Source organism: Polyodon spathula, chromosome 25 (assembly GCF_017654505.1).
Source record: "Polyodon spathula isolate WHYD16114869_AA chromosome 25, ASM1765450v1, whole genome shotgun sequence".
In the NCBI taxonomy this organism is placed as follows: domain Eukaryota; kingdom Metazoa; phylum Chordata; class Actinopteri; order Acipenseriformes; family Polyodontidae; genus Polyodon; species Polyodon spathula.
Window position 1 is genome coordinate 9,101,025 of NC_054558.1, and position 27,230 is coordinate 9,128,254.

General features: G+C 41.8%; 1 protein-coding gene across 2 annotated transcripts; it reads right to left on the reverse strand.

Moving 5' to 3' along the window:
• Positions 1-27,230, reverse strand: LOC121299754 (peptidyl-prolyl cis-trans isomerase FKBP5-like). 2 transcript variants are annotated; one of them, XM_041227765.1, is made up of 11 exons: positions 27,010-27,230; positions 10,095-10,232; positions 8,722-8,866; positions 8,424-8,566; positions 6,835-6,949; positions 5,740-5,896; positions 5,347-5,437; positions 4,958-5,041; positions 3,348-3,533; positions 2,756-2,995; positions 1-1,988 (listed from the first exon to the last, which is right to left on the reverse strand). In XM_041227765.1, the coding sequence occupies exons 2-11, from the start codon at positions 10,197-10,199 to the stop codon at positions 1,893-1,895; spliced, it is 1,362 nt and encodes a 453-aa protein (XP_041083699.1). In that variant the 5' UTR covers positions 10,200-10,232; positions 27,010-27,230; the 3' UTR covers positions 1-1,892. The 2 variants fall into 2 exon arrangements, with proteins under 2 accessions (XP_041083699.1, XP_041083700.1); XM_041227766.1 differs by lacking the exon at positions 27,010-27,230 and adding an exon at positions 24,941-25,557.

Genomic DNA, 27,230 nt, shown 5'->3' on the forward strand with positions numbered 1-27,230 from the left:
TCAACCAAACGTATCTTTTAATAATCAACACAACAATGGAATAAAGCAAGAAAATTAAAAAACAAACAAACAAACAAAAAAACATCTGGTAACAAATAAACCATTAAAACAGTTAAGCTGTTGACAGGAACCGGTCTTGTAAATCAGGCTCCCGGGACAGCTGTCTGAATGCTGGACACTACATTCTGAGAAGCGCCTTCACTCATCCGGGCCAGCTGTCTGAACACTGGACACTACATTCTGACAAGCGTCTCCACTCCTCTGCTGGATCATTTCTTGGCATTTTGCATCTTCTCCAAAAAGAACATGTGCATTTACTGTTGTTTGTGTTCAAACCTGAAGAACTGCACCTCCGGTTAAAATAATAAGGGGGATTAAATCACTGACCTGACTGGCCTTTACCACTTTGTAAGAGAGTTTGAATTGAATTTGAATTGCAACCTCCCTGCAGCCCAGATATTTAAGCCACATTGACCTGTAGAGCCCTGCCCTGCATGCTGCCTGGGTGAGGCGCCCTGCCCTGCATGCCGCCCGGGTGAGACGCCTGCAAAGTCTATAGTGTGACTTGAAATTCATTTGCAATGCCACTGCTGAGTTAGGATCTCTGCACCTGTGAATTAATTCATTAATGGGAGGGGAGGAGCATAAGGAACTGCTTCAAAGCATCTCATTTACACTGTGCGCTTGTATCTGTTAATACAGGATGCGCTGAAATCTATTGCAAAACCCCTTTTTGTTCGGTTGTATTGCACGGTGTTGTTTACAGAACACTGTGCAGCTAGCAGCAATTTAAATTGCCTAGAAATGAATGAGAAGGGGATGGTTACAGTACAAATAAGCTAATACACCCACCCCTAAACTTATTTTATTCATGTTTTTAATGCAGTTCCTAATACAGTACTGGTAATAGTAATTTCCCACTGGCGCCCTCTAGTGAGTGACTAACTGAAGTTCACACTTAATCTGTGCAGCATTTATGTTATTTACATTGAATCAAAAAACCTTAAAACATTAAAAACTCAAGTGAGCACTAACACTCAAGTGCTGTTTCTGAAGCACTTGGTTTTTTTTGCTACCTGGAGGTGATAATTGTTGTACTCTTTTGGAATGAGTTATAATAATAATAATAATAATAATAATAATAATAATAATAATAATAATAATAATGAAACAGCCAAACATTCAGTCAAGGTGCTCTGAAGATTCCCAGGTGTGCCAGTCTCTTCTGTGCTGTGCTGTCTGGCGCGTCTCATCCATGAGAAGTTGTGTATAGTCTAATGGTGTGGGTGGAGGGCTGGGCGCTGGAGCAGTGGTTTGGAGTCCCAGCTCGGTCGCTGCCCCACTGTGTGGGAGAGGCAGCCTCAGTGAAAGTGTTCTTGTTTTTTCTTGCCAGGTCTCACGTTTAACCATGCAGGCTGCCCCCCTGGGGCAGAATCGCATTTGAGACTTAAACTGGATACGAGTCCCTCTCTGCCCTCGTGTGGTTATGAGAGGCTTCTCTCCCGGACTGTGTGATGCTTTATTACGGAAAACAGCAGGCGACTCTATGGCACACCCCCGTCTTCATTCTGCTCAAGTGTCTTTCTGGATATTGGAATTAGAATATATAAAAAAAAAAAGTCTGGACCGTTTTTTTTTTTTGTTATTGTTTTTTTTTTTCAGCAGTCGTAGTAAATAACTTGAAATGCTTTACCTAACAACAACAACATTATCATTAACAATAGTATTAAGAATAGAAGGAGCTTCTGAGCTCTCTGGGGCTGATGAAGCGAGTCTGTATTTGGGAATGCTGTTGCTGCTGTGAGGTTTCAAAGGGGGTGTATGCGCTTGTGTCTGCAGCACCCCCTTTCACCCTCGCGAGTGGACCTGGGATACTGTCCTCTCTGCCAGTCTCACAGGTGCTCTCTGCTTCTCCGCCGGTGCTTGGCAGGTGGGTTGTTCCTCTCCTCTTTGGTAGTGTCATCTCTGGGAAGTTTCGTTTTCCTCACCTGTAAAACCCACGAGACACGGTAAGGGGCACGTCTCTGTGCCACACTGGAAACACATCCTCCTTTACCTGCTGCATGCCCTCCTCAGTACAGTGAGGCTGCCTGATTTACTATTAAACTCTGATTGAGCGCGTGTGTGTGTGAGGTATGGATGACAGCAAGCATTATTTCATGAACAGATATTAAAACAACACACTCATAACCAAGTGTCAATTCTAAACAAATCCATACAGGCAGATCTACAGCTGTAGCATCACGCTTCAGAATCTAGGGCTGGAGAAAACACTCTTTCTTTAGCCAAGCCCATTTCTTTTCTTCCAGGATGAAGTGTACAGACTGAGAGAAAAACACCGTGCAGTGAGCCAGCATGACCACCGGGGGGCACTGAAGACCTTTAGTTATTCTTTTTATCTCTTAAGGTGTAATTACAGTAAGTAGAAAATAATTTCATATTTTGTACTCAATATATTTCATTAAACTCCAGTGTACAGGCACTTTTAAACTAAGAATCCCAGCACACTCAAAAGGAATTAGTTACACCGGGAGATAGACAACAGAGTAATGTCGGATTCTCTGCTTTCAAAAAACAAACTAGCATTTCCTTTCACAGTGAAAGCTGTGCACGTCCCCTGAATAGCGTGCTTTATTTCCCCTGGTGTGTGTGTGTGTGTGTGTGTGTGTGTGTGTGTGTGTGTGTGTGTGTGTGTGTGCGTGTGCGTGTGCATGTGTGCGTGTGTGCGTGTGTGCGTGTGTGTGTGTGTGCTGACCTTGGCGTCGCGCTCTGCGAACTTCTGGAACATGTTTGCATAAATCCTCTTGTCCATCTCGTGGTGCTCGCGGATCTTGCGCTGGCAGACGCTGATCTGCGTTCGCGCAGCTCGGTTCTTGGGGTTCACCTCCAGCACCCTCCCGAAGTCCCGCAGCGCCAGGCTGAACTCGTTCTTCAGCAGCCGCGCCTCGCCCCGCCGGTACAGAGCCTTCTCATTGGAGTTGTCCAGCTCAATCACCTAGAGGGGAGACACGGGCTGGGCTCAGAGCTGCTTTCTGAAAATCTGCATTGCTATATGACTATTATTATTATTATAAACACGCCTGAAATATCAAAAGTTATTTTCTCTATGATCACTTGTATCTTTCCTCTCTTTTTTGTTGTTGATTTGATAGACAAAGCAGCCACATGAAAAACAAGCACTATTACACACCATGTTGTCCGGCACATGGTGCGGTCAGTTGGAACAGAATCTCAGATGTGATCACTATTACACACCATGTTGTCCAGATCTGATGTGTGAACATTCGATGCGAATTCTGTCCTGTAATCACAGAGCACTGAAAGGAGGCAGCAAGGCTGCGGAGCACCTTATCGCAGCTCTCCACGGCATGTGTGTACTCCCGCAGCCGCAGGTGGCACATTGCCAGGTTGAGCTGCGTCATCATGATCAGGTCGTGCACGACTCTCTGCTTCTCCTCCGCCAGCCCACACTCCATCTCTAGCCATGCCACGATCTTCTGGTACTGGATCATCGCCTGCACATAGCGTCCTGCCTGCCAGCAAGGAGCGACACGGGACAGGGTTAGTACAGACAGGCCCCTGCAGAACTGAAAACACTGCTCCAGGATTGATAAGGAGACGGGGCAGGGTTAGCATAGACAGGCCCCTGCAGAATTGAAAACACAGCTCCAGGATTGATCTGTTCACACTGGAGATTTCTGCTCCTTACTCTAATAAAGGTGTGACTGTATTAATAATTAAGCTCACAGTAAAACCTGGGATGGCTCAAACTGCTGTGCAATGCCTCTGACAGTGCTTCTTCATTAGATCAGGACAGCAGTCAGATGAGAGGAGCACATGAACACATTTGAAGCTATATTACTCAGAATATGCCCTCTCCCTAACATTTCAATGTCATGCAAAATAACAATTCACCAATCAGGTTTTAAATACGAAACAACGAACAGGAGTGCTTCTTTGTTTCTAAACCGACTGACCGCTCTGTGAAAACAGCCAGCAGGTCTGCAGGTCAGTCCTGAGAAGAATCTGTTTTCTCAAGCCCCTCCCATTCAGTTAGGGTGCACTATCATCGCTCTCCAAGGATAGACTCTTTCCAGGAATTTCAGTACGCCATGTCATTTCCACACAGGGTACATATTCAATTAAAGCAGAGAGGACACAGTGTCTTCCAGCTCACTGCTTAGTGTTGCCGGGACTGAGCGTACTGTTCCAGTGAACTTTTAAACAACAGCTCCATCATCCAATCTCTCTCGTGACAGCAGGCAAACATCGATATGGCTGAGGCTGGCTTTACAAAAGCGTGACAATGTGAGAGTGCATACACACAGCGCAGCTGGAGGAGCGCTCCTGCTGCCCTGGTAGAGCACAGTGCTGGGGCCCGAAACACCAGCCATCCTGCTAAACAGCACAGCCCAGACGAGCGGACTGCTGCCTTCAAAATGCCATCTAGTGACATCTAGTGGCCACATGCAGCAAACACTGATGCAACTTTGCCCTGCATCTTATAACTCAGTAGAATCTGAATGCATGTATTAAGCCTTATCAGTCCATTTATTCAGCGTTTGTCCGGCGTATCAGGTCCAATTTATTTTCACACATGCTGTTTATTTTACACGCGCTGTTTAAAATATATTTTTTCCAAAGTAAAACAGGTTTAAAAGGCAGTGCATGGCAAAAGGACAGCAGTATTGCATCCCCAGCCAAGCCCCACCCCTTGTTCACTGTATCTTTCACATACCTCTTTACAGACGTGCATACTGATAAATCCTCTCTTGATCACTTGTTTTATCACCAAATTCCTCAATAATGCGACCCAAGTCATTATTTTATTACTATAACATCTCAAAAATCTTTGCAAATGTCAGTGATATTCTTTGAGCGCTGGATGCAGAAGCAGCTATCTCCTTTGTTTATGTCTGTGTAGGCATTAACACACAGAGATAAAATTCTGTCCAACCTTGAAATACTGCGTGCCTTTCTGCTTCACCTCCACAGCCTGCTCCAGCTTCTCCTCTATGCTCATCTCCCACGATTCCTTGGCCTGCACAAACCAAGACAAAGACAACAGGTGAGGCAGGGGCTGCACCTGCATGACACTCTCCTATCCCAGCTGGAGAAGATAGGGAAGGAAAGGCCTTCTATGACCCATGATGGGTTGAGAAGTAAAAACACTGCCAAGCTTTCCAGTGGTACAGTTGTACAAGGTAGTTCATGTGTGATTTGAAACCCTCAAATCACATACAAAGTGCACTGGGACTTATATTTTATTATAAGCTCATTTCTGTGTTCTTCATGGTTTCAAAAATTCAAACAACTGGTGTATTAAGCACTCAAACGGTTTCCTACCTTTTCAAAATCCTTCAGCGTTATTTGGTAGACGAGCTCTGCGTTTGGCTCAATGTGGAATTCTGGCTTTCCCTCTTCCGCAAACCCATATCTACAAAGAAACACAGGAACAAAACTGCCATCAATACATCAGCATCGCTTCTCGGACAGCAGGGTATTGGTTTGCATGCCGAATGTCTGAGACTGGACAACAGGAAAACACCAAACAGAACAATTGCAAAGGAGTGTCGGGCAGCTATAGGCAGCCAGAACAGCATTTCCAACATCTGCAAGGATTCCTTTTTAAAGTGTTTTGGAGGAAGCATTGCCTCTAATCACTTCTAATAACACAAACTAGGTGTTTGGTGTTTCCTCTCTGCAGCCCCAGTCCAGTGCTGGGAGGGGGGCACTGACTGTGGTTTGAGGTAGATCAGACAGCATTCTCCCTTCTGCATCTTCTCCATGGTTCTGTCGACTCCCAGGGGGATGCTGTGGTCCTCCCCCTCGCCCACCACAAACTGGACGTCCCGCGAGTCGAACACACGCCCCCCGCTGCGCCCCTCCAGATGAACTGCGGGGAAAAAACAAACACACACACACACACACACACACACACACACACACACACACACACACACACACACACACACACACTGCTTGATGTTTGCACGGCATGAAAACGTTGCTGAAAAACAAGTTGCTCAACGAGGGTCGGGGTCAATTCCTTTGTTTCAATTTCAATTCCATTTCCAATTCCTTTTTAACCAATTTCAATTCCTTTTACATCGTAGGCTTTATTAAGCAAACATCTATACAGCTGGTCACGACTTGTCAACAACACGTGTAATTACACAATTACAACTGATTTAAAAAAGGAATTGGAATTGATTTATTCATTGCACAGGGCATTTGTTTTCCATTGACACAGTCTGTATTCCATTACTGACCTCTGCAGCGGAGTGTTCTGAATTTACTCAGATACGTGATGAGGAAATGGAAGATGATAAACTGTGTACATAGAACAGGACATGCAAATGATACAGAGAACACACAACGCAAATGATACAGAGAACATACAATGCAAATGATACAGAGAACACACAATGCAAATGATAAAGAACATGCAATGCAAATGATACAGACAAAACACAATGCTAATGATACAGAGAACATACAATGCAAATGAAAGAGAACACACAATGCAAATGATAGAGAACACGCAATGCAAATGGTACAGAGAACACAATGCAAATGCTTCCCTGCAGTAGAGTGCACTTATAACACAGCAGCAATGTAGAGGCCTAATCCTCTACAGGCCTATTCAACATGTTTTTATCTGCTGTCATGCACCCCCCCCCCCCCCCCCCCCCCTCCCCTTTGAAAACCAGGGGGCTTTATCTCAAAACAGAATTTTCAAATGGCAATAAAACCAAGAGGAATGGATCGTTCCACTCTTCAGGAGGTGGGTGACAGAGAGAGCTACCACCATGCTAAATAGGGGAGGCTTACCTTCCACAATGGCCCCTTCATTGGGGTTTGAAAAACCCTCCCCCTTCTGCTTTATTCTTCTAATAACACCCCCGTCTTCGGTCAGCTCTTCTCCCTTGAAGTTCAACAACTCAACCTGGGAACAAAAGAAGAGGCTCGTTTTAAAGCAGTCTGGTGCACGGTTAACTCAAGTCTCTGCACATAGGAACACCTCCCAAGAGAACACTTCGGCTAAGAGAACACCCTTGTGGTGAAACAGATTTTTCCCATTGGAAATGCTCTGTCTAAAGGAACAGGAACTTTGCTTAAAAGAACACCTTTTTGGCACCGATAGCGATTCGTTCACGACTGATACAGTACTGTTTAGTAACCTGATAACTCATTATCATCAAACTTAAATTAAAATGGTTTATTCAGTCTTTTCAAGTGACCTGTCATCGTGAGAGTCTCTTGAAGCACACTGACTGGTTTATTCAGTCTTTCCCGAACCGTCATCACTTAACACTGCCTCTTTGTGTATTCTGACTTCCACAAGGGCACCTCATCGCTACTAAATGGCATTTATACAAATGCAGAAACGCGATGCTGCTTCTCTTGCTACATAAAGTTCGAAATTGCTCGAGCTCCTGAAAAAAACCCTGACTCAGACACATCAGTGAGCAATTGGGTGTTTCCCGTTCTGGCGAGTTGCTTCACCATTCTGTTAAATAAGTTTGTGCATGTCTTGAATATTGCTCCTGTACAGGTATTCATAATTAATCATTTGTTTAACGTGTGTAGGGGTGCCGTGTTAATTTAGTTTGACAGTTAGTTTTTTATGAAGCAAGGCCTTATTACTTGTTTTTCTTGCTCATTTTCATTAAAAGCAGTATATATATATTTACAGACTCTAGGTTTTTAGCTGTGTTTTAATGTTATTTTAGCAGTTTCAGCTAGTTATCCCCCGCTGTGGCCTTAGCGCACTGCAAAGCCTGCAACTAAATTTCGCCCTTCCCCCGGGTCTAGCACGTTCTCGGCTGCATGTACTCTTGTTTTAACTAGCTTCAGGCATTTGAGGTAAGTAGCTGGAAAAGGCTATAATTAATTATTTTGATCCCGGCTGGGATAAAGAAGTTTGTTTTTTCTATGTATCATTGTGTCTGTTTTATAACACACTCCAGGGCTTGTGGACTGTGTTGTATTAATATACAGCTTTGTTGATGTGTTTGTTGATTCTCAGCTTCGCTTCGTGCCTCCAGCTAAACCATAGCCCTATGTTAATGCAACACAACCCTCACCCTGTCGTGTGTTATCACTTACATACAGTATATACAGCAGTGATTACTGTCTAATATATAGCAGATAGTTAACCCTCACCCTGTCGTGTGTTATCCTTTACATAAACCACAGAAACTGAAGACTGCTGTGTTCCTTGCACAGGATAACAGGATGTATTGGATTTCTCCTACATCATTTCTTCTTCTTCTTCTTCTTCTTCTTCTTCTTCTTCTTCTTCTTATTATTATTATTATTATTATTATTATTCCACTGCTAACATATGTCTAACACAGAGGGCAGTGAATTAGTTTTGCACATGTGGAATTCGCTCTTCACAGACGCCATGCCCCTACCTCGAAGATCAAGGTGGATTTGGGGGGGATATTGGGGGGGCCCCCGGACACTCCGTAGGCGTACTCCGAATGGCACATCAGCTGGCACACCTCCCCTTTCTTCATGCTGGCGACCCCGATATCCCATGCCTTGATCACCTGCCCTGAGGAGCACAGAGGCGTGGTGAGCACCGGGCACAGGGGAGCCCGGCGAAAGAGACCGTGCTCTCCATGCCACTGTGAGTTTTGCATGCAGAATTTACTGTGCAAACATGCCATGTGTACTGTGTGCGTTCCTCGGATAACTGCCTCTGCTTACCCCTGCCAAGGTTGAAGGTGAAAGGCTTGTTGCGATCCCGGCTCGAGTCGAACTTCTCCCCGCTCAGCAGTTTCCCGGTGTAGTGGACCCAGACCTGGTCTCCAATCATGGGGTACTCAGCTTCATCTCCGGGCCTTATTATCAGCTGCACCAGCACACAAACGCAAACACAAGCTACGTTTATCTCACTTGATATTCATGGCATAACCACAGTGCTCAATGCATACCTTACCAAAACTAACAACAGCAGTGTGATTTCAATAACAAGCCATTTTAAATTCAGTCCAATATTACTTATTTTCATGAGAAATATTCCACAGCTCACTCTACATACCCATCAATTAGCAAAATAACACGCTGAGAAGCTGGGTGACACAAAGATAATGCTAATGTATGATGTGTGGCTTTTCTGTTCCGGACCACATCCTGGATCGTTAGTGCTGTGTTACCTGTTGGACAACATGGGCACTAATCCTTACCCTAGCAGTGCACTAGAGCGGACATTTTGAAAACAGCTTTGAAACAAACTTTGAAGTTCTCAGTGTAAAAGGTTGTCAGGATGTTAACAATGAAAATACGAGGTCCGTTACTGAAACAGTTGTAGAAACACGTTTGGATGTGGAACGCTAGACTCTCCTTATTCTTTAACATCCCAGATTATGATTGAACTGATCCTATAGTCACAGAATCAGTGGCGTCACTGCAATTTACTGAAACAAATCCCTATTCTGAGTCCTTTTAAAATACAGGCCTGGCTTACAATTCAGCAAAATAAGCAATCACTGTTCTCTGTGTGTTTTAAGGACAATGGCAATTTGCCCAGAGGCAAACAGGCTGCCTGCCAGGAACCAAATGCTTTTGCACAGTTTGTCTTTATTTTTTCTATTCCACACCACTTTATACCCTGCTGAATAGGTGTTCCCCTCCAACGCCAGCCCATATTCTCAACATTACTATTAGACTGTACACAATCCACACCATTACAGTTTACCATGGTGAACATGAACGCTAGCATTACAGTTACATCATGCTTTTCCCATGCTTACACTATGAACTCACATGCCTCAGCAGAGCTTTTAGATTTTTCCATACTTCTCTGTGATTGTATTGCTTGCTTGTGCAGTATTTCACTGACTATTTTATCAGTGAACTTTTATAAGGGCAGTATTTTGTTTTTGTTTTTCCACAAGGGGGAGCCAGTGGTTATGACATTCAAACATAGACAGGTGCCAGAAGCCAAGTAAAAAAACCTGAAGGCCTTCCATGAAGACCCAGCCCAGTTTGGATTCTGAGCCCTGTTTGCTAACAGGCACCCTGACACAGCTCACGTCTCGCAGCACCCTGCCCTGTGGAGTGGCAGAGAGCTCCACTACCTTGCACACGCCTTTGTCCTGCTTGGGAGAGAGGTCCACTCCCCACTCTGGGATCATGCTGTTGGAAGGCTGGGCGTTCATCTTCACAGCTTGGTCAGTTGACATTGTCCAATCAGTGCTAGCATTCCCCGTAAATACCTGCAAATGAACACGTATTCAGTGAATCAATCAAACCGCAAACAGAACACCACCACCACTACAGCAGAACAGTTACTAGCATCACCCCAGCAGAACTGGAATTGGAATTAACAACGTGAAAACGATCATGGAGAAGAGCACGGTTGTCTTCACCACGATCCTGTTTTTTAACTCGTCTCTGATCTTCTGATGTGTTGCTATTTTAGGAGCCAATCACCTTTACCCTGAATAACCCCCTACAAGTCTCCACCACACGCAGGAGCTATATATAGGATGCTTCTTGGAAATACACTTTTGCGCCTTGTGTCATGCTGTTTGAGGAGTAAGAAAACAGCCCAGGCACTGACTCCAGTCTGCCCTGTGATGAACTGCCATCCACTGGGCCTTCCTCTAGCACAGCAGCTTTTAAAATCCAGCTCCCAGCTTCTCCTCCTCCTGCAATCGGACAAGCCCAGTGCAGCCGAGAGAGAGTGGAAACCATACGCATTCCTCTCTAGCACACTCAGGACTGCTGATCTCAGGAGAGCACAGCGCAGGTTACTACATTGCTGGCATGCTGGGTGCACAAAGAACCCAGCGGGGATTCTTGCAATGTACGTGACCCACGCCAGCCTCTGCTTCCCTGGAGAGGTGCCCACTCAGCCACACTGCTTTGTGGCCTCATCCGGTCCTTTGTGATGCTGTATGACCCAGGCTTCTAGGAAGAGGCCAGGTTTGCATGAGATATACTATAAAAAGCTTGTGGAGTGGATATCGACTTGCAACCTATACATTATTTACGTAACGGCCACTAAAGACTACATGCAGAGCACAGATGAGTCATCTCAGTCGGGTATCTGTACACTACAATTACTTAGTGTGCTTCCATAATGGACTTCTGGTTAATTACTTTCTATACTTTTATAAAGGGAGTACTCTTTGAAGTGAGTGTCCCAGTATAATTTTAACTTTATAACTGCAAAGCTATAGAAACAGACGAGGGTAACCAAACCCGTACTAGTGTTTTAAGGCACAGAATCTTTTGGTTTATTCATTCTAATTGGAAGAATTGTATTTTGCCTTCTTTTTTATGTTGCACGTTTTACTCATACTATAGTGGCTAGATTTGATCAGATGTTTCCAATAATAAACATGATGACACTGCATTTTCAACCCGCCAGCAACTTATTAAATGTAAATCTTACTTGGGCTCCAACTCAGTAATTTAAGTGGGTCTCGTAACGCTTGATTTTCTCAATAACTATTAACAACATGCTATTCTGAATAAATATCCCGCGCATACAACGTTAATGTTTGGGCACTAACTCAAATACCAAGCGTGTACAGTAATCGCGCAACAGGGCGCACACGGCAGGCAATTCGTCCTTCTTTACCATTCTGAAAAACAAAGCCGTTGCACAATCCATGTAGTAGAGAGGAGGACTGTGTTCCTCAACAGCTTAAGGGCACACGTGTAAAACTGAATACAAATAATAACACTTCTATAAACGTTGTAGCTTTACAGTGTATACAATAATGATAAAACAAAAATCCATACCACCACCAAGCGCGTTTTCAGCCTGTCTTCTTCAGCGGTTTTTATAGTATTTTTCTTACACGACTTTATTTTCTAAAGCTGGAAGTGCAATGTCATTCACTACATCAACCTATCAGAGATCATAGAGGGAGGGGTCCCCGTGTTTTCAAGCTACCTTGATTGTGGGCTCGATTTCTTAGTGGTCGCTTATTGGCTTTTGTTGCTGTCAGATATACATACACGCCGCTAATAAGCCCGCCTAATGTCAAAAGCTTCATTGAAGAGATTGCGAAATGATAACGGTAGTTTCCCATAGGAAGACAGCAGTAGAATAATACGTTTATATTTACAAATGTGCCCCACACTAGCGATGAGGTCCGCTCCTCTCCATTGCGAAATACTAGGCTTGCCTAAACTATTATGTACTGATAAAATAAATAAATATATAAATAAACCCTTATCGTCATTGGCAATATTATTATTATTATTATTATTATTATTATTATTATTATTATTATTATTATTATTATTATTATTATTATTATTATTATTATTATGACTCCTGATCAATAACAGAAATCGGTGATATAACTACCTACTGTTGCAAGTATACCAGGAAAGGGGACACAAAACTAAATTGAGAACTGCGTTTAATTATTTAATACCAACACTGCATAAATGCCCCAAAACCCAGCAAAAATGTTTATTACAGTTCATGCCTCTTCTTGTAACCTTAAAAGTCTCTATCGCAGCGCATCATTCAGATCTGACCCTATTTCTGTTCACATTGTCCATACTTGTTTACAATACAAGTCGTTTTACATTGCCACCTAATAACATACCGCATGCTGGCCTCTACACTCTAACGTGTCGGTACCAAAATGTCTTCATAAGGAGCGTTTAAAGAATATTAGCGATACTCAAAACACTCCTTCCCACATTCCGACTATTTAAAGGAAAATAAATAGCGCGGGTTTTCACAATACAGACGACTGACACAATGCCGACAGTTTGGCTTGTTATCCCCTCGTTAACCGGTCATGTTTAAGGAGACTTTTTTTCCGTAAAAATCTAGCGACATTTTTGGTCTGCGCTAAAAAGCATATTACCCTCGCGTTCTCCATGGGAACTGGTATTGTGTGCCGCTGTGCGCTCGTGTTGCAGCAGGTATATGGGCAATTCTACCACCTTTGCTGTTATTAAAGGAGCAAGCAGAGTAGTTGCTGTCAGGAAAATAAGTATTATTGTATGTGTACTCATTTACATGAAGCCACGCGGTACTGATGTATGAAAACAGTAATGATTTCTGTGGATATTATGCAGCAGCAGGGTCTTTTCAAACAGCCAGAGGATAGATGTTTTGTCGTTCCCCTTGTCCTGCATCAAGTAACAGCTGCGTTGCTTCATAAGGCAGTCAATTCTATAAATATTCTCTGTACTAACACCAGCGTCAGTGGAAATACGCGTTATAATACTGGTGAATTCCCATCAGTGCTGGGATTGCGCATAGCCTGTGTGGCAGGGACCCCTTCTGATGGGAATGCACTGTGAACTGAAAAACGGAACCCAACTCTGAGATCGAACTATTGGATATGAATTTATGAATAAAATATCATGAAGGTCTATATTAAAAAAACAAAAGTTACAAAAATTGCATTGTAAAGCATTTATCACAGATGAGTGTGTAAATCAGCAGCTTATTCATTCTATACAGATTCAGTATCAAGCTTTTATAAATATTGTATTCACTTAAAAATCACCATCCATGAGATTAAACATGTTGCTGTTTTTGCTGTCCACACATGACATGCCCTGAAAGTCTTCATTATTCTACCACCAGCAGATGGAGATATACAAATCTCATACCAGACACATACACCTACAGCAATCGTATTATATGATATAGAAGTTATAGCATAAAAATATATTTTAATAAAAAGTTGATGTGGGTTTTAAATGAACTTTTTTTAAAATTATTCTATATATATATATATATATATATATATATATATATATATATATATATATATATATATATATATATATATTTATAGCAATATGGAGAATCGACGTACGTGTCTCTTATTAAATTTAAGATTAAAAACCCCTCTCCGGACGGACCTCCCGGCTAAACCATTGCACTGGCGGAGATGGGGAGAAAGGTGCGCACGCGTTAACATGGAACCTTAAAGGAATGCGCAATTCCAATGTTTAGAAGTCAATTTACAATTTTTTTTTTTTTTTTTTTTTTTCAATAAATGGTACCCCAAAACAAGAAGAGCTCATTTTCAGCCGGTTCCTGTAAAAACAAGGACTACTTCAGTAATAATTACCCTTTGGAAACACCTGAATCGTAGATCATCGCGATTGCGGATCTGTTTTCCTGGGAGAAAGGCAATCTACCTGCTAATATGCATTTTGTTTTCACTGACTGAATCTTAAAGTGCCTGATAGTACCGAAGGATAGAAGGAGGAATGTGTGCGCGCCAAATTCCCTTATTTTAGAGGGTTTTGTTTGAGTATCGCTTCGACTTTCCGACAAAGTGCAAAAAAAAAAAAAAGAATTGTTCAGAAAAATGTTTACCGCAACACTGAAATACCGGCACATCCGAGTACAGAGGCCACTGTTAGGCTGAAAACCCCTATCCAAGACTTTTATACCGACCACGGTGCAAAGCAATCCAGTTGATGTGACGCTGGTAAGGAACGCTGTGCCTCTGTCTACAGGTCTGTATACAGCATCACGCCGGTCTGCAGCCCTTGTCCAACCCCGCTTCTAACACAACACACTGGAGCTGGGCTGGTATGTTAGCCGTCACTCTGCTCGCGTAAATGCTCTGTTCCCCGGGGTTCAAACAGATGCTTTCTCGTAAGTGACACACCATTTCAATACAGTTTAGACCATCATCAAGAACCTTACTTGAAGTGCAACAATCAAACACCCTTGCACTACAACTAATACAACAAGATCCGTACACCGAAACAATTACAAAAACGACAAAATCACACATTAGCGATCACAGCCTAGCCGTACAAAAACACGACACTTCATTTTACTAAGAAATGTCGTAGTAAAATAACGTGTCATTATAAAAGATAACGACGCACAATCAGTTAAAAAAAAAAGAGAAAACACATAATAAAATAAATACAATACAAATGTGACAGCCTACCCTATACTTCTGAAATAACAAGAATTTCGCTTAATCAGTTAATTCGATTGGTGCATATCAGTGTAATTGTTTTTTCGCTAAACAGAAACAGCAAACAGAGAATAATAATAATAATAAAAAAAGATCAAATAAGAGGGTAGAAATGTACTTTGCTGGCAATAAATATAAGAACATTGTTTTTCCCACTCTCCTGTCTTTCAACGCATAACGTCGTTATGCAACAAAACCATTTCTGGAAGCGTGATACAAAAATGAAAATAATTAAATCCAAATTGTAAACATGACATAATGCCTGCTTTGGGTTGCACTTTGGTATTATTGTTATTATTAACCGTAATGTACACGTTGTTCTTTTCGCTGGTGACTGCAACTGGAAAATCCGTTTTTTTTAAATAACTGCATTGTTGCTGTACCTCACCCTAACCCACCGGCTCCGGGCCTGCCAAGTCAGCTATATTCACATTGCCGAAGGCTGGCCACATTTCACATTCTGGGCGTCAGATTGCCCACCAAAGCTCTGCGGATTGTAATTTATTACAGTCCTCCCTTAAAGGAGGACAGCCAACGCACTCTCGATCACTGCCTAATTTCAAAACCATACTTAGCACATACAACAATGACTGGGGAAATGTTACGCTTGTTGTTTTTAACAGGGAGGAAATAAATAAGGGAGAATGAGCACTGATACAGTGAGATTGCATAATGAATGAGGGAGGGACTGAGCACTGACACAGTGAGATTGCATAATGAATGAGGCAGAGACTAAGCACTGACACAGTGAGATTGCATAATAAATGAGGCAGGGACTGAGCACTGATACAGTGAGCACTGAGCACAGTGAGATTGCATAATGAATGAGGGAGAGACTGAGCACTGACACAGTGAGATTGCATAATGAATGAGGGAGGGACTGAGCACTGACACAGTGAGATTGCATAATGAATGAGGGGGACACTGAGCACTGACACAGTGAGATTGCATAATGAATGAGGGAGAGACTGAGCACTGACACAGTGAGATTGCATAATGAATGAGGGGGAATGAGCACTGATACAGTGAGATTGCATAATGAATGAGGGAGAGACTGAGCACTGACACAGTGAGATTGCATAATGAATGAGGGGGAATGAGCACTGATACAGTGAGATTGCATAATGAATGAGGGAGAGACTGAGCACTGACACAGTGAGATTGCGTAATGAATGAGGTAGGGACTGAGCACTGACATAGTGAGATTGCATAATGAATGAGGGAGAATGAGCACTGATACAGTGAGATTGCATAATGAATGAGGTGGACACTGAGCACTGATACAGTGAGATTGCAGAATGAGGTGGACACTGAGCACTGACACAGTGAGATTGCACAATGAATGAGGTGGACACTGAGCACTGACACAGTGAGATTGCATAATGAATGAGGGAGAATGAGCACTGATACAGTGAGATTGCATAATGAATGAGGTGGACACTGAGCACTGACACAGTGAGATTGCATAATGAATGAGGGAGAAACTGAGCACTGACACAGTGAGATTGCATAATGAATGAGGTGGACACTGAGCACTGACACAGTGAGATTGCATAATGAATGAGGTGGACACTGAGCACTGACACAGTGAGATTGCATAATGAATGAGGGAGAATGAGCACTGATACAGTGAGATTGCATAATGAATGAGGTGGACACTGAGCACTGATACAGTGAGATTGCATAATGAATGAGGGAGGGACTGAGCACTGACACAGTGAGATTGCATAATGAATGAGGGAGAGACTGAGCACTGACACAGTGAGATTGCATAATGAATGAGGTGGACACTGAGCACTGACACAGTGAGATTGCATAATGAATGAGGTGGACACTGAGCACTGACACAGTGAGATTGCATAATGAATGAGGTAGGGACTGAGCACTGACATAGTGAGATTGCATAATGAATGAGGGATAATGAGCACTGATACAGTGAGATTGCACAATGAATGAGGGAGAGACTGAGCACTGACACAGTGAGATTGCATAATGAATGAGGGAGAGACTGAGCACTGACACAGTGAGATTGCATAATGAATGAGGTGGACACTGAGCACTGACACAGTGAGATTGCATAATGAATGAGGTGGACACTGAGCACTGACACAGTGAGATTGCATAATGAATGAGGTGGACACTGAGCACTGACACAGTGAGATTGCATAATGAATGAGGTGGACACTGAGCACTGACACAGTGAGATTGCATAATGAATGAGGTGGACACTGAGCACTGACACAGTGAGATTGCATAATGAATGAGGTGGACACTGAGCACTGACACAGTGAGATTGCATAATGAATGAGGTGGACACTGAGCACTGATACAGTGAGATTGCATAATGAATGAGGTGGACACTGAGCACTGACACAGTGAGATTGCATAATGAATGAGGGAGACACTGAGCACTGAGCACTGATCACAGTGAGATTGCATAATGAATGAGGTGGACACTGAGCACTGACACAGTGAGATTGCATAATGAATGAGGGAGAGACTGAGCACTGACACAGTGAGATTGCATAATGAATGAGGTGGACACTGAGCACTGACACAGTGAGATTGCATAATGAATGAGGGAGAGACTGAGCACTGACACAGTGAGATTGCATAATGAATGAGGTGGACACTGAGCACTGACACAGTGAGATTGCATAATGAATGAGGGAGCACTGAGCACTGAGATTGCATAATGAATGAGGTGGACACTGAGCACTGACACAGTGAGATTGCATAATGAATGAGGGAGGGACTGAGCACTGACACAGTGAGATTGCATAATGAATGAGGTGGACACTGAGCACTGACACAGTGAGATTGCATAATGAATGAGGTGGACACTGAGCACTGACACAGTGAGATTGCATAATGAATGAGGTGGACACTGAGCACTGACACAGTGAGATTGCATAATGAATGAGGGAGAGACTGAGCACTGACACAGTGAGATTGCATAATGAATGAGGTGGACACTGAGCACTGACACAGTGAGATTGCATAATGAATGAGGGAGAGACTGAGCACTGACACAGTGAGATTGCATAATGAATGAGGTGGACACTGAGCACTGACACAGTGAGATTGCATAATGAATGAGGGAGAATGAGCACTGATACAGTGAGATTGCATAATGAATGAGGTGGACACTGAGCACTGACACAGTGAGATTGCAGAATGAGGGAGACACTGAGCACTGACATGAGATTGCATAATGAATGAGGGGACACTGAGCACTGACATAGTGAGATTGCATAATGAATGAGGGAGAATGAGCACTGATACAGTGAGATTGCATAATGAATGAGGGAGAATGAGCACTGATACAGTGAGATTGCATAATGAATGAGGGAGGGACTGAGCACTGACACAGTGAGATTGCACACTGAGCACTGACACAGTGAGATTGCATAATGAATGAGGGAGAACTGAGCACTGATACAGTGAGATTGCACAATGAATGAGGGAGAGACTGAGCACTGACACAGTGAGATTGCATAATGAATGAGGGAGAGACTGAGCACTGACACAGTGAGATTGCATAATGAATGAGGTGGACACTGAGCACTGACACAGTGAGATTGCATAATGAATGAGGTGGACACTGAGCACTGACACAGTGAGATTGCATAATGAATGAGGGATAACTGAGCACTGAACAGTGAGATTGCATAATGAATGAGGGAGGGACTGAGCACTGACACAGTGAGATTGCATAATGAATGAGGGAGACACTGAGCACTGACACAGTGAGATTGCATAATGAATGAGGGAGAGACTGAGCACTGACACAGTGAGATTGCATAATGAATGAGGGAGAGACTGACACTGAGCACTGAGCACTGAGTGAGATTGCATAATGAATGAGGTGGACACTGAGCACTGACACAGTGAGATTGCATAATGAATGAGGTGGACACTGAGCACTGACACAGTGAGATTGCATAATGAATGAGGGAGAGACTGAGCACTGACACAGTGAGATTGCATAATGAATGAGGTGGACACTGAGCACTGACACAGTGAGATTGCATAATGAATGAGGTGGACACTGAGCACTGACACAGTGAGATTGCACAATGAATGAGGGAGAGACTGAGCACTGACACAGTGAGATTGCATAATGAATGAGGTGGACACTGAGCACTGACACAGTGAGATTGCATAATGAATGAGGGAGAGACTGAGCACTGACACAGTGAGATTGCATAATGAATGAGGGAGAGACTGAGCACTGACACAGTGAGATTGCATAATGAATGAGGTAGGGACTGAGCACTATCCGAAAAGTATGGTTGGTGGTCGTCTTAACGACCTAAAGTTTGTGCATGTGAGACAAAAAAAGAAATGCTTGTGCAAACGTACAATTTAATTTAGGTGCACATGTGCGACTAGAAATTCCTAAAGGTTGACTACAAAAACTACTTTGTTTTTTTTTCAGGTGGAAGTATAAAACAAACAAACAAAAAACCTCACAGTCAGATCTAAACTCTCACAGTTTGATCGTAATGTACTCTGGGAATGTAGTTAATTGATGTCCACTGCCCACTGTTAATCACACATTAAAACTAAAAATCCCTGACAATTTCACTGACTTACCAGTGCGATGGCTAATCATTTCCAGACAGTTTGGAAACTTGTCAAACCAACATGAGAAAAATAACAAACAATGTTCATGTGATTGGAGAGGTTTCAAAAGAAAACCGTGATGAAGAAAATTCATTAAATAAACGATGAAAGTATGTCAGAAGATGAAAGCGAACAGTGAACTTCGAGAAGGGCTGTGTTCGTTACAGCATATGTACAGTATACAGTATATACAGTTAAGTAGCAAAAGAACATACAAGTTCACCCAACAGTGGCTAAAGGATTTTCCCTGGCTTAAGTTTGACAATAACTTGACAAACCATGTTTTGCACATTTTGTCAGGATGCAGGGGTACCGATGGCAGGCATTTTTAACAAGGAGCCAGAAGTTCAAACGTGAGAATATATTAAAGCACATAGCTTCAAAACGCCACGCAATGTGCAGAGAGGCAAGCATCCAGAAACGTCAGCCAGACCATCCTGCTACCATAAACAGCAAGCAGCACCTTCTGAGAAAGACGCTACCACGCAGTTCAAAATCATTTAGCTGGAAAAAAAAAGCTGTCTGTTGGAATTTTGTTGATGCAAAAGAAATGAACTGCACAAGTGTTATGCAAGAAATGAAGGAAAAAAAGATTGTAGACATTCAACAATACATTAGAGCAAAATTGTAGTTTTTTGTGCCCCTAAATTTCAGTGCGCGCCTATATTTTTTAAATTAGGCACACATGTGTCTAAAAAAGGTTAGCGTAGAGCCCTGCCTACGCTGGGTTTCAAGACTCAGGTGAAGAAGTTCCTGTTTTATAATGACCTATGGTTTGATTGCTTGTTTGTAATATTTCCTCAGCTGTTTACAAAGTGCAAGGCATCTAGTACAGCAATCCAACATGCTTTTTCATGGAACACTTTCTCTGTGCAAAACTGACATCAAACATGTTCATTTAAAGGCTCCTAAAGCTCCAGAGCTGACAAAGACCTCTTGCTCCAGCTCCAGGCTGGCTCCAGCAATGTCTGCTTTTACTTGGCTCTGGCTCCAGAGCCAAAGAAACCGATGCGTGACTATCATAGTATCATATCTTAAGATTTTATTGTTGTTTGTTTGTGTTTCTTTTTTTACAAATCTTTTGTCCCTTTAACTAAAAACAACTTTTAGGTTTCAAACTTTTGTTATAACTTGTTATTTGTTATAACTGTTTAAGAGCTGAAAATAATATAAAAAGCCTTGATTAGGAAATTATTAGTTTAATTAAGGGTTCAATAAAATAACTAAAAAACAGGGGTACTTCAGGACCAGTTGAAAACCCATGCCCTATATTATAGATGTTCTCTTTTTTTAACAGGTTTTGTTGAGTTTAGCCCCTTTTTTATTTTGCGTTATGCCAAGGAAATTCCTGTAAAATCAAATTTATTTTGAGTCCCGGCACAAAGATACATTTCGATTTAGAAATATTACTTGTTCAGCATTTGTGGAACTTAGCCACGTTCTTGGGTCAGTAAGTAAATCCTCTGCTTTGGAGAACAGTCTTCCACTTTCCACTGGTGTTGCAGGCACACAAAAGAAACGACGTGACAGCTGTGCTAACAAAGGCAAGGAATCTGTGATTCTTCCAGTAATCCAGAGGGCTGGAGTCTAAAGGCTCTCTCTTCTCAGCTGCATACACCTTCAACTGATGCAGATCCTGCAAAGTCGTCATCATCTTCTGTGCTCCTGTCAGAAAGCTGGTAGATGCTTTTCCACATGGACGTGCTCTCTTGGTTGGAACGGGATCCCTCAGGAGGCTCACATGCAGCAAACAAACCTTTTAGAATAGCTTCTTTTTGCTGATTCTTGAAGAGACCGCAGATCCAGGAATGTTGATATCTGAAAATGAAGGTAATTCTTGAGGCTTGATAAGCTTGTTGAGATCTGATTCAAAAGGTAGTCATTCATCTTCAATCCAGGTTCAGTCTTCACTTCAATCTTCCCAAGTGCTCTGCGAATTCCAGCCACTGTGGGCACAATGAGAGATGTTGTAGGATACTTTGCCCCAGAAAGAGTTGTGGTTGCTTCCTGAAATGGCTTCAGCATCTCACTCACTTCTTCCAGAAGCATCTTCTCAGCAGCAATGTTTAGTGCTGGCCTATTCAATTTCAAGGCTGCAATTTCTAACTGCTCCATTCATTGGATCACCTTTTCAATCGTTGGCAAGCTTGAGTTCCATCTTGTAATGCAGTCTCTCGGAATCTGCACTGGTTCAGAGTTCCATCTTGTCATGCAATCTCTCGGAATCTGCACTGGTTCAGATCCAGTCTCAGATCCATTCTCAGTCTCAGATCCATTCTGCTTGGAATGCCTATTCAAAGGCACACCTTTAAATAGGCATTCCAAGCACTAGGTGACCTTTTAAAAATTTTGGCTTATGATCGACATCTTTCAATCACAGCAGATATTTCCTCTGGTAACACTTGGCTTTCTTGCCTGGGAAAAATAATCTCCTGCAGACAGAGGTGCAATGTATGAGCGAAACAAGGTGGTGTTTCAAGTTAAGAAGCTGGCAGCATGTACAACATTGGCACCACTGCCAGTAAACAGCACATACGACTTGCTTTAAATCATAGGAGTCGAAAACGTTTTGCACTGAGAAGGCAATGTTCTCCCCAATATGGGCCAATGCAATCAAATTCCACTTCTGGTCAACAAAGTGGCACATCACTGCTAAAACTGCTTTGGATTGTTGGTACAGGTCCACATATCAAACGTAGGCAACATGTGATGCCGAAATGAGTTCCACCTTTAAAGCAGCTACAATGCCTGAGTATGACCCTGTTCACACTGGGCCGACCCATATTTAGATCTGCAACCCTGTTCACATTTGCGTTTTTAAGGCGCGTTCACATATGTGACTGAAAAGCAGGCCTACAATGTGGAAACTGCTTCTTTTTATTCTTATGGAATAATGACTCAGAATGGAAGAGTGATCGGGATAGACACTAACCCTTTTGTAGCAGATGTTTTAATTTTTTTTTTCAATGCAGCACAGAAGCAATTTTATGCTATCTATAAAAACAACATATTGACTGTTATGACTTGTTGTTATGGTGTGTAACAGGGTGACGGTCGGAGCTTACCTCCACACACACAATCACATTATTCTCTCAAATACACAGAGGTAGTCAGAATGCAGGAAACAGCAACTCGCTAGTGTTGACAGGTATAAATATTTATTTTTCTAACGGATACTTCACTCAGATTGCAAATGACTATCAGGTTGTACACAATGACTGACATACACAAGATAAACTCAGGACTGACTACCTAATAGTTCTACTGCTCCCCCTAAGGAAAGACACGGCATTAAATACCATTACACATGTCATTTACACATATGTGTTTAACCTGCATGAATACCGTCTTTGTTTACAAACATGATTGTTAAACTATTGTTTACTCGTTATTATTATCATTGTCATTATTATTCTCTACTCCCTAACGATCACAAGTGAAGACTGAACATTACCCCATCTCTTAGAATATTACCAAACATAGAATAACATTAATAATCACAACAACAAGCACTAAAATAGAACAAATATTACAGTGAAAATACAACTTTTTACATTTTCAAATTCAAACTATGAGGTGCCAGGTGTAAAAAAACATGTTTTTTTTTTCCCAGATTTAACTTAAATCTTGTTTTTTTCCCCAGATTTATAAATGTGAAAATAAATATTTTTTTATAATGTGTACATTCAGATATAATTTATAAATATAGTTACAAGATTTAACATTTAGTTAAATATTTAACTGGCCAGATCAATCTGGAGTTTGCATGCAAATGAGCTCCGCCCTCTTTGTGCCTCCACTCGATTTGATTGGCTCTTTTAATGCTAATTGGGAAATATGCAAATGTCAGCATTATAAGTGCCAATCAAATTGATCTGATTAGGGATGATTGGTATTGTTTTGGGCATTTTTGAACAGCTGTGGATACTGGCTGAAGAAAACCGAAGCCTCATTCAACACTGAGCTTGAATACCAGAGGCAGTTTTATCAGACACATATGTTTATGTAAATTTAAAGCAAATTTGCCTGTGTTAATGTTTATATATGGTACTTGTATTGATCTGGTTATTATCAAACAAACAAACAAAAAAATCATTGCATGTTTTTTGTCCCTCCCCAAATGTAAAACAAAAAAAATCTCTGACATCATAGAAAATCCATGTTCTTCAGTGTTGTCATAGATAATCTAATTGGTCATGTGATATGAAAAGGCCGGGCCTAGTCTGCTTCTCGTTCATATATATGTAAAGGCCGGCCCTGGTCCCGGATTGAAACGGCGGCCAAAATCTAGGCCGGCCCAGGGCTCATTTCTTTTTTGGAGCGTTCACATATGAGAAAAGGCGGCCCTGAAGCGGCCCAGGACCGCCTTGAATCACAAGTGTGAACGGAGTCTATGTATTGCTCAACAGTTTTCCTGAAACGCTTTCTTGAGGGGGGTTGGTAGCTTGGACCATGCAGATTCAGGATATTTCATGCTTAGACTTTGTTTAAAAATATTATAGTTATTGCTCAAAATCTGCGCAAATTTTAGAAAATGAAACTCCATTAGCTTTTAAATAAAATGTTATGATGAACACATTATTCAACACCTTAACAGTCTAATTACCTTTGCAGTGCCAAGTTGTCAAACCTAACTGCCTTTAATATATTTTAAAGTAACCTAAAAACTGATATTTTAAAAGGTTCTTAAGTCTCTGTAAAGTAAAATAGACAATTGAAAATAAATGTAGCTGTTAAAAAAAAGAGATCGAGGAAATATTGCTTTTGAACAACTAGTTGATAATAAGTGGGAACAATGTAGTATACTGGCAAATTCTTTCAGTAATCTTTTGAAAATAACTGTGTTCTAATAATACTGATTCGTTATAGAAACTTTAGTTCTCTAGAAACCACTGCATTTAATTTTTTTTTAATAAAGTGCTTTTATTTCTGTAAAATTAAACTATTTACACAAATACAGCAACATCTGAGCAAGTTCATTTTCATAGATTTTAAGTGCAGAGTACGCCTTATGTCCAGTTCTTTTACTGGTTTTAATAAAAGCACAATATTTTATTACAAAAATACAATTCACAGTTTGTACTTTTAAGACTTCTCACATAATGTGTAAGTAACACTACAACTATGTATGTGTTTCAAGAAAGATAATTAAATTGCAGGTACAATCCAAACAATTCTCAATTTAATTTTGTCATCATTTTTGTTATTAAATCAGTAACCTTCAAGCAGTAATGTGGATACATTACTTATTAACTATGATTTCATCTCAACCTACAGTTTGTATATCACTAAATATATTTCTAAAAATCAAAGTGTTCTTTAAGGAAATCGAGTAAGACGAGTAATAACTCTGCTCTTACCGGAACGCTTGCGATTCAGCAGTCCTAAATGGTTGAAGGTGAAGAGTAATCCAGTCCAGTGTAGCACTGTCAACATGCGGTTGTTTCTCTGTCCTGATTTGGGAACTTCCAGATGGCATTCCAAACCAATCTCAGCTGCGGTTGCGGTTTTTTTCTCTCTTTCTTGCTCTTGAAGTATTCTGCTGTAAACTCTTGAGTGATGTCTTTCCAGGTGTCTTTTTCTGGTTGAGTGTTTTGTCACCAAGCTTCTCCTGGCACAGCGTGCACCGCGTTTTACCGTGGTACATATTGAAAACAGCTGGCAACACATTTAGAATATTCCTCAGCTGCGTCTCCCTGCGGCTCAGCCAGGCTGGCACTGCACAGTGCTGAAATGGTGCTGATGTACAATGTTATGATGCAACAGCTGTGGCCTAATCAAAGTGTCTTCAACAGTGGAAAAACAAGCCTCCTCAGGTTATCAGAAACAAGTACGGGGATCACTAAACCCTCGAGTCAACAAAAGGTTAGAGGATGTTGTATTGGATTGGCTATATCTGGTAGAGGGGAATGCGTGCAAATATACATTACGAGGCAGGATCAGTAGCATATGTGCCGAGAATTGTTTATTATTATTATTATTATTATTATTATTATTATTATTATTTTAAATAGTATTTGAGTGCATGTTCGTGCATTTGTGTATATTCCAGTGTTTAAGTTACCAGGTAAAAGTGTACCAGCGAAAGTGAAAGCTGTATATTTCAGAGGCTGTGCGCTAGATCTAGAAGAGATTTTCTTTCCTCCAGCAGAAAAAGGCATACATAAGCGAATATTGCATTTTTAAAGGATACTAACATCCAGTCAATCAGTCTGATTGACTGATACCAACATTGCCGTTCTTACCGGGGAGTAAGGCCCGTATCGATCAATCGAGTTCCAGGAAATCCCCTGTCCATATTGTAATATAATATATAAGACTCGCCGGCAAAACCAAAAATTATCACCTAGTAGATTAGAATCTATTTTATAGCACAATTGCATTGTATCCTTTAAATAGATTTCCTTCCAGATTAAATCTACCACATGTTTAAAATATTGAATTGAATCGTCATTGAGGCCGCTGTGCTGCCTGTCAGAGAAGTTAGTACAATGAAAACTGTAGTTGCGTGAATCCAGATGATAGTAAGTAAAGCGATGCATCTTTTTCATGCCGAAAGGATTTCCCATGCAATGAGGGCTATTTTTGTGAAAGCCAGCTTTTCCAACAACTTAAATATTTTCTATTTACACTGTATTCCCCTTGTGTATTATACCAGTGTAAACAGAACATTAAAGTAATTATGAAATTACATTTGGGGAGTGTGTGATCATTCTACTGTATATAGATGTTTACTGTATTCATTAAAATGTTTCAACTTAATATGTCAAAAAGGTTCATTATGTAAAATGTCGAAAGCAGGAAAATGTGGAGCAGCTCCTGAGTGAATTTGGAGTGTTCGGGTGACCCTGGCTCCATCTCCGCTCCGGCTCCGGCACCTCTAGTTCCAGCTCCGCTCCGACTCCGGAGCACGGCTCAGAAAACGGGACAACTCCGCTCCGGCTCCGGGACTCGAAGCTGGCTCTGGTCTCCGGAGCAGGAGCACAGTGTGTAATCTGTTGTGCACAGTGAGCTGTGACGGTGCGCCCCCTTCCGGCGCTGCACATATTGACATACACAATTAATTTTATTTTAAATGTTTTTTCCATCCGATTTCTAATAAGGTAATTGCGCTGTTGTGCGGACAGCATACGTTTGAACGTGAGAGTCCGCAGTGCACTGGGCACTGTTACACGATGCTCGTACAAAAATGCCATCTGACCCCCGTTCATTGAAAACGTTAAATTATTTCGTCAAGACAAACCCACAAAACACTGCTTCTAATAAAGAAAAAAAAAACTCACAGTAAAAATCATCAAATCAAGCAAATATCCTGAAATTGATTTTTTTTTTTTTTTTTTTTTTTTTTTAAACAAACAAAAAGAAACACATACAAATTGTACCACCCCAGCACGCCCACAAGAAAACATAAAACCACTGCCAGACTTACTGATTTGTTGTTGCTTTTTGTTCCTCTTGTGTGTTTAATTTGTTTTTGTAGCACGCGTCCCGCGTTCACCAGGTACGGTACTCTAATCTGCGCCGTGGAGCAGCAGGCACCGTTTCATTCACAGTTGCTCGTACTTACGTTTTGAGCACAAACCAGCGAGCTTGCTAGCCTTGCATTTGCTCGCAACCACTGACTGACTGAGCGCCTCGCACAGGAGGCGG

Coding starts and splice junctions, on each gene's coding strand:
- LOC121299754 (XM_041227765.1), bottom strand. CDS start 10,199: ATGTCAACTGACCAAGCTGTGAAGATGAACGCCCAGCCTTCCAACAGC. Junction 6,950..8,423: donor AATCCACCTTGATCTTCGAG/GTAGGGGCATGG, acceptor TTTTGTTCCCAG/GTTGAGTTGTTGAACTTCAA. Junction 5,042..5,346: donor CGCTGAAGGATTTTGAAAAG/GTAGGAAACCGT, acceptor TGGTTTGTGCAG/GCCAAGGAATCGTGGGAGAT.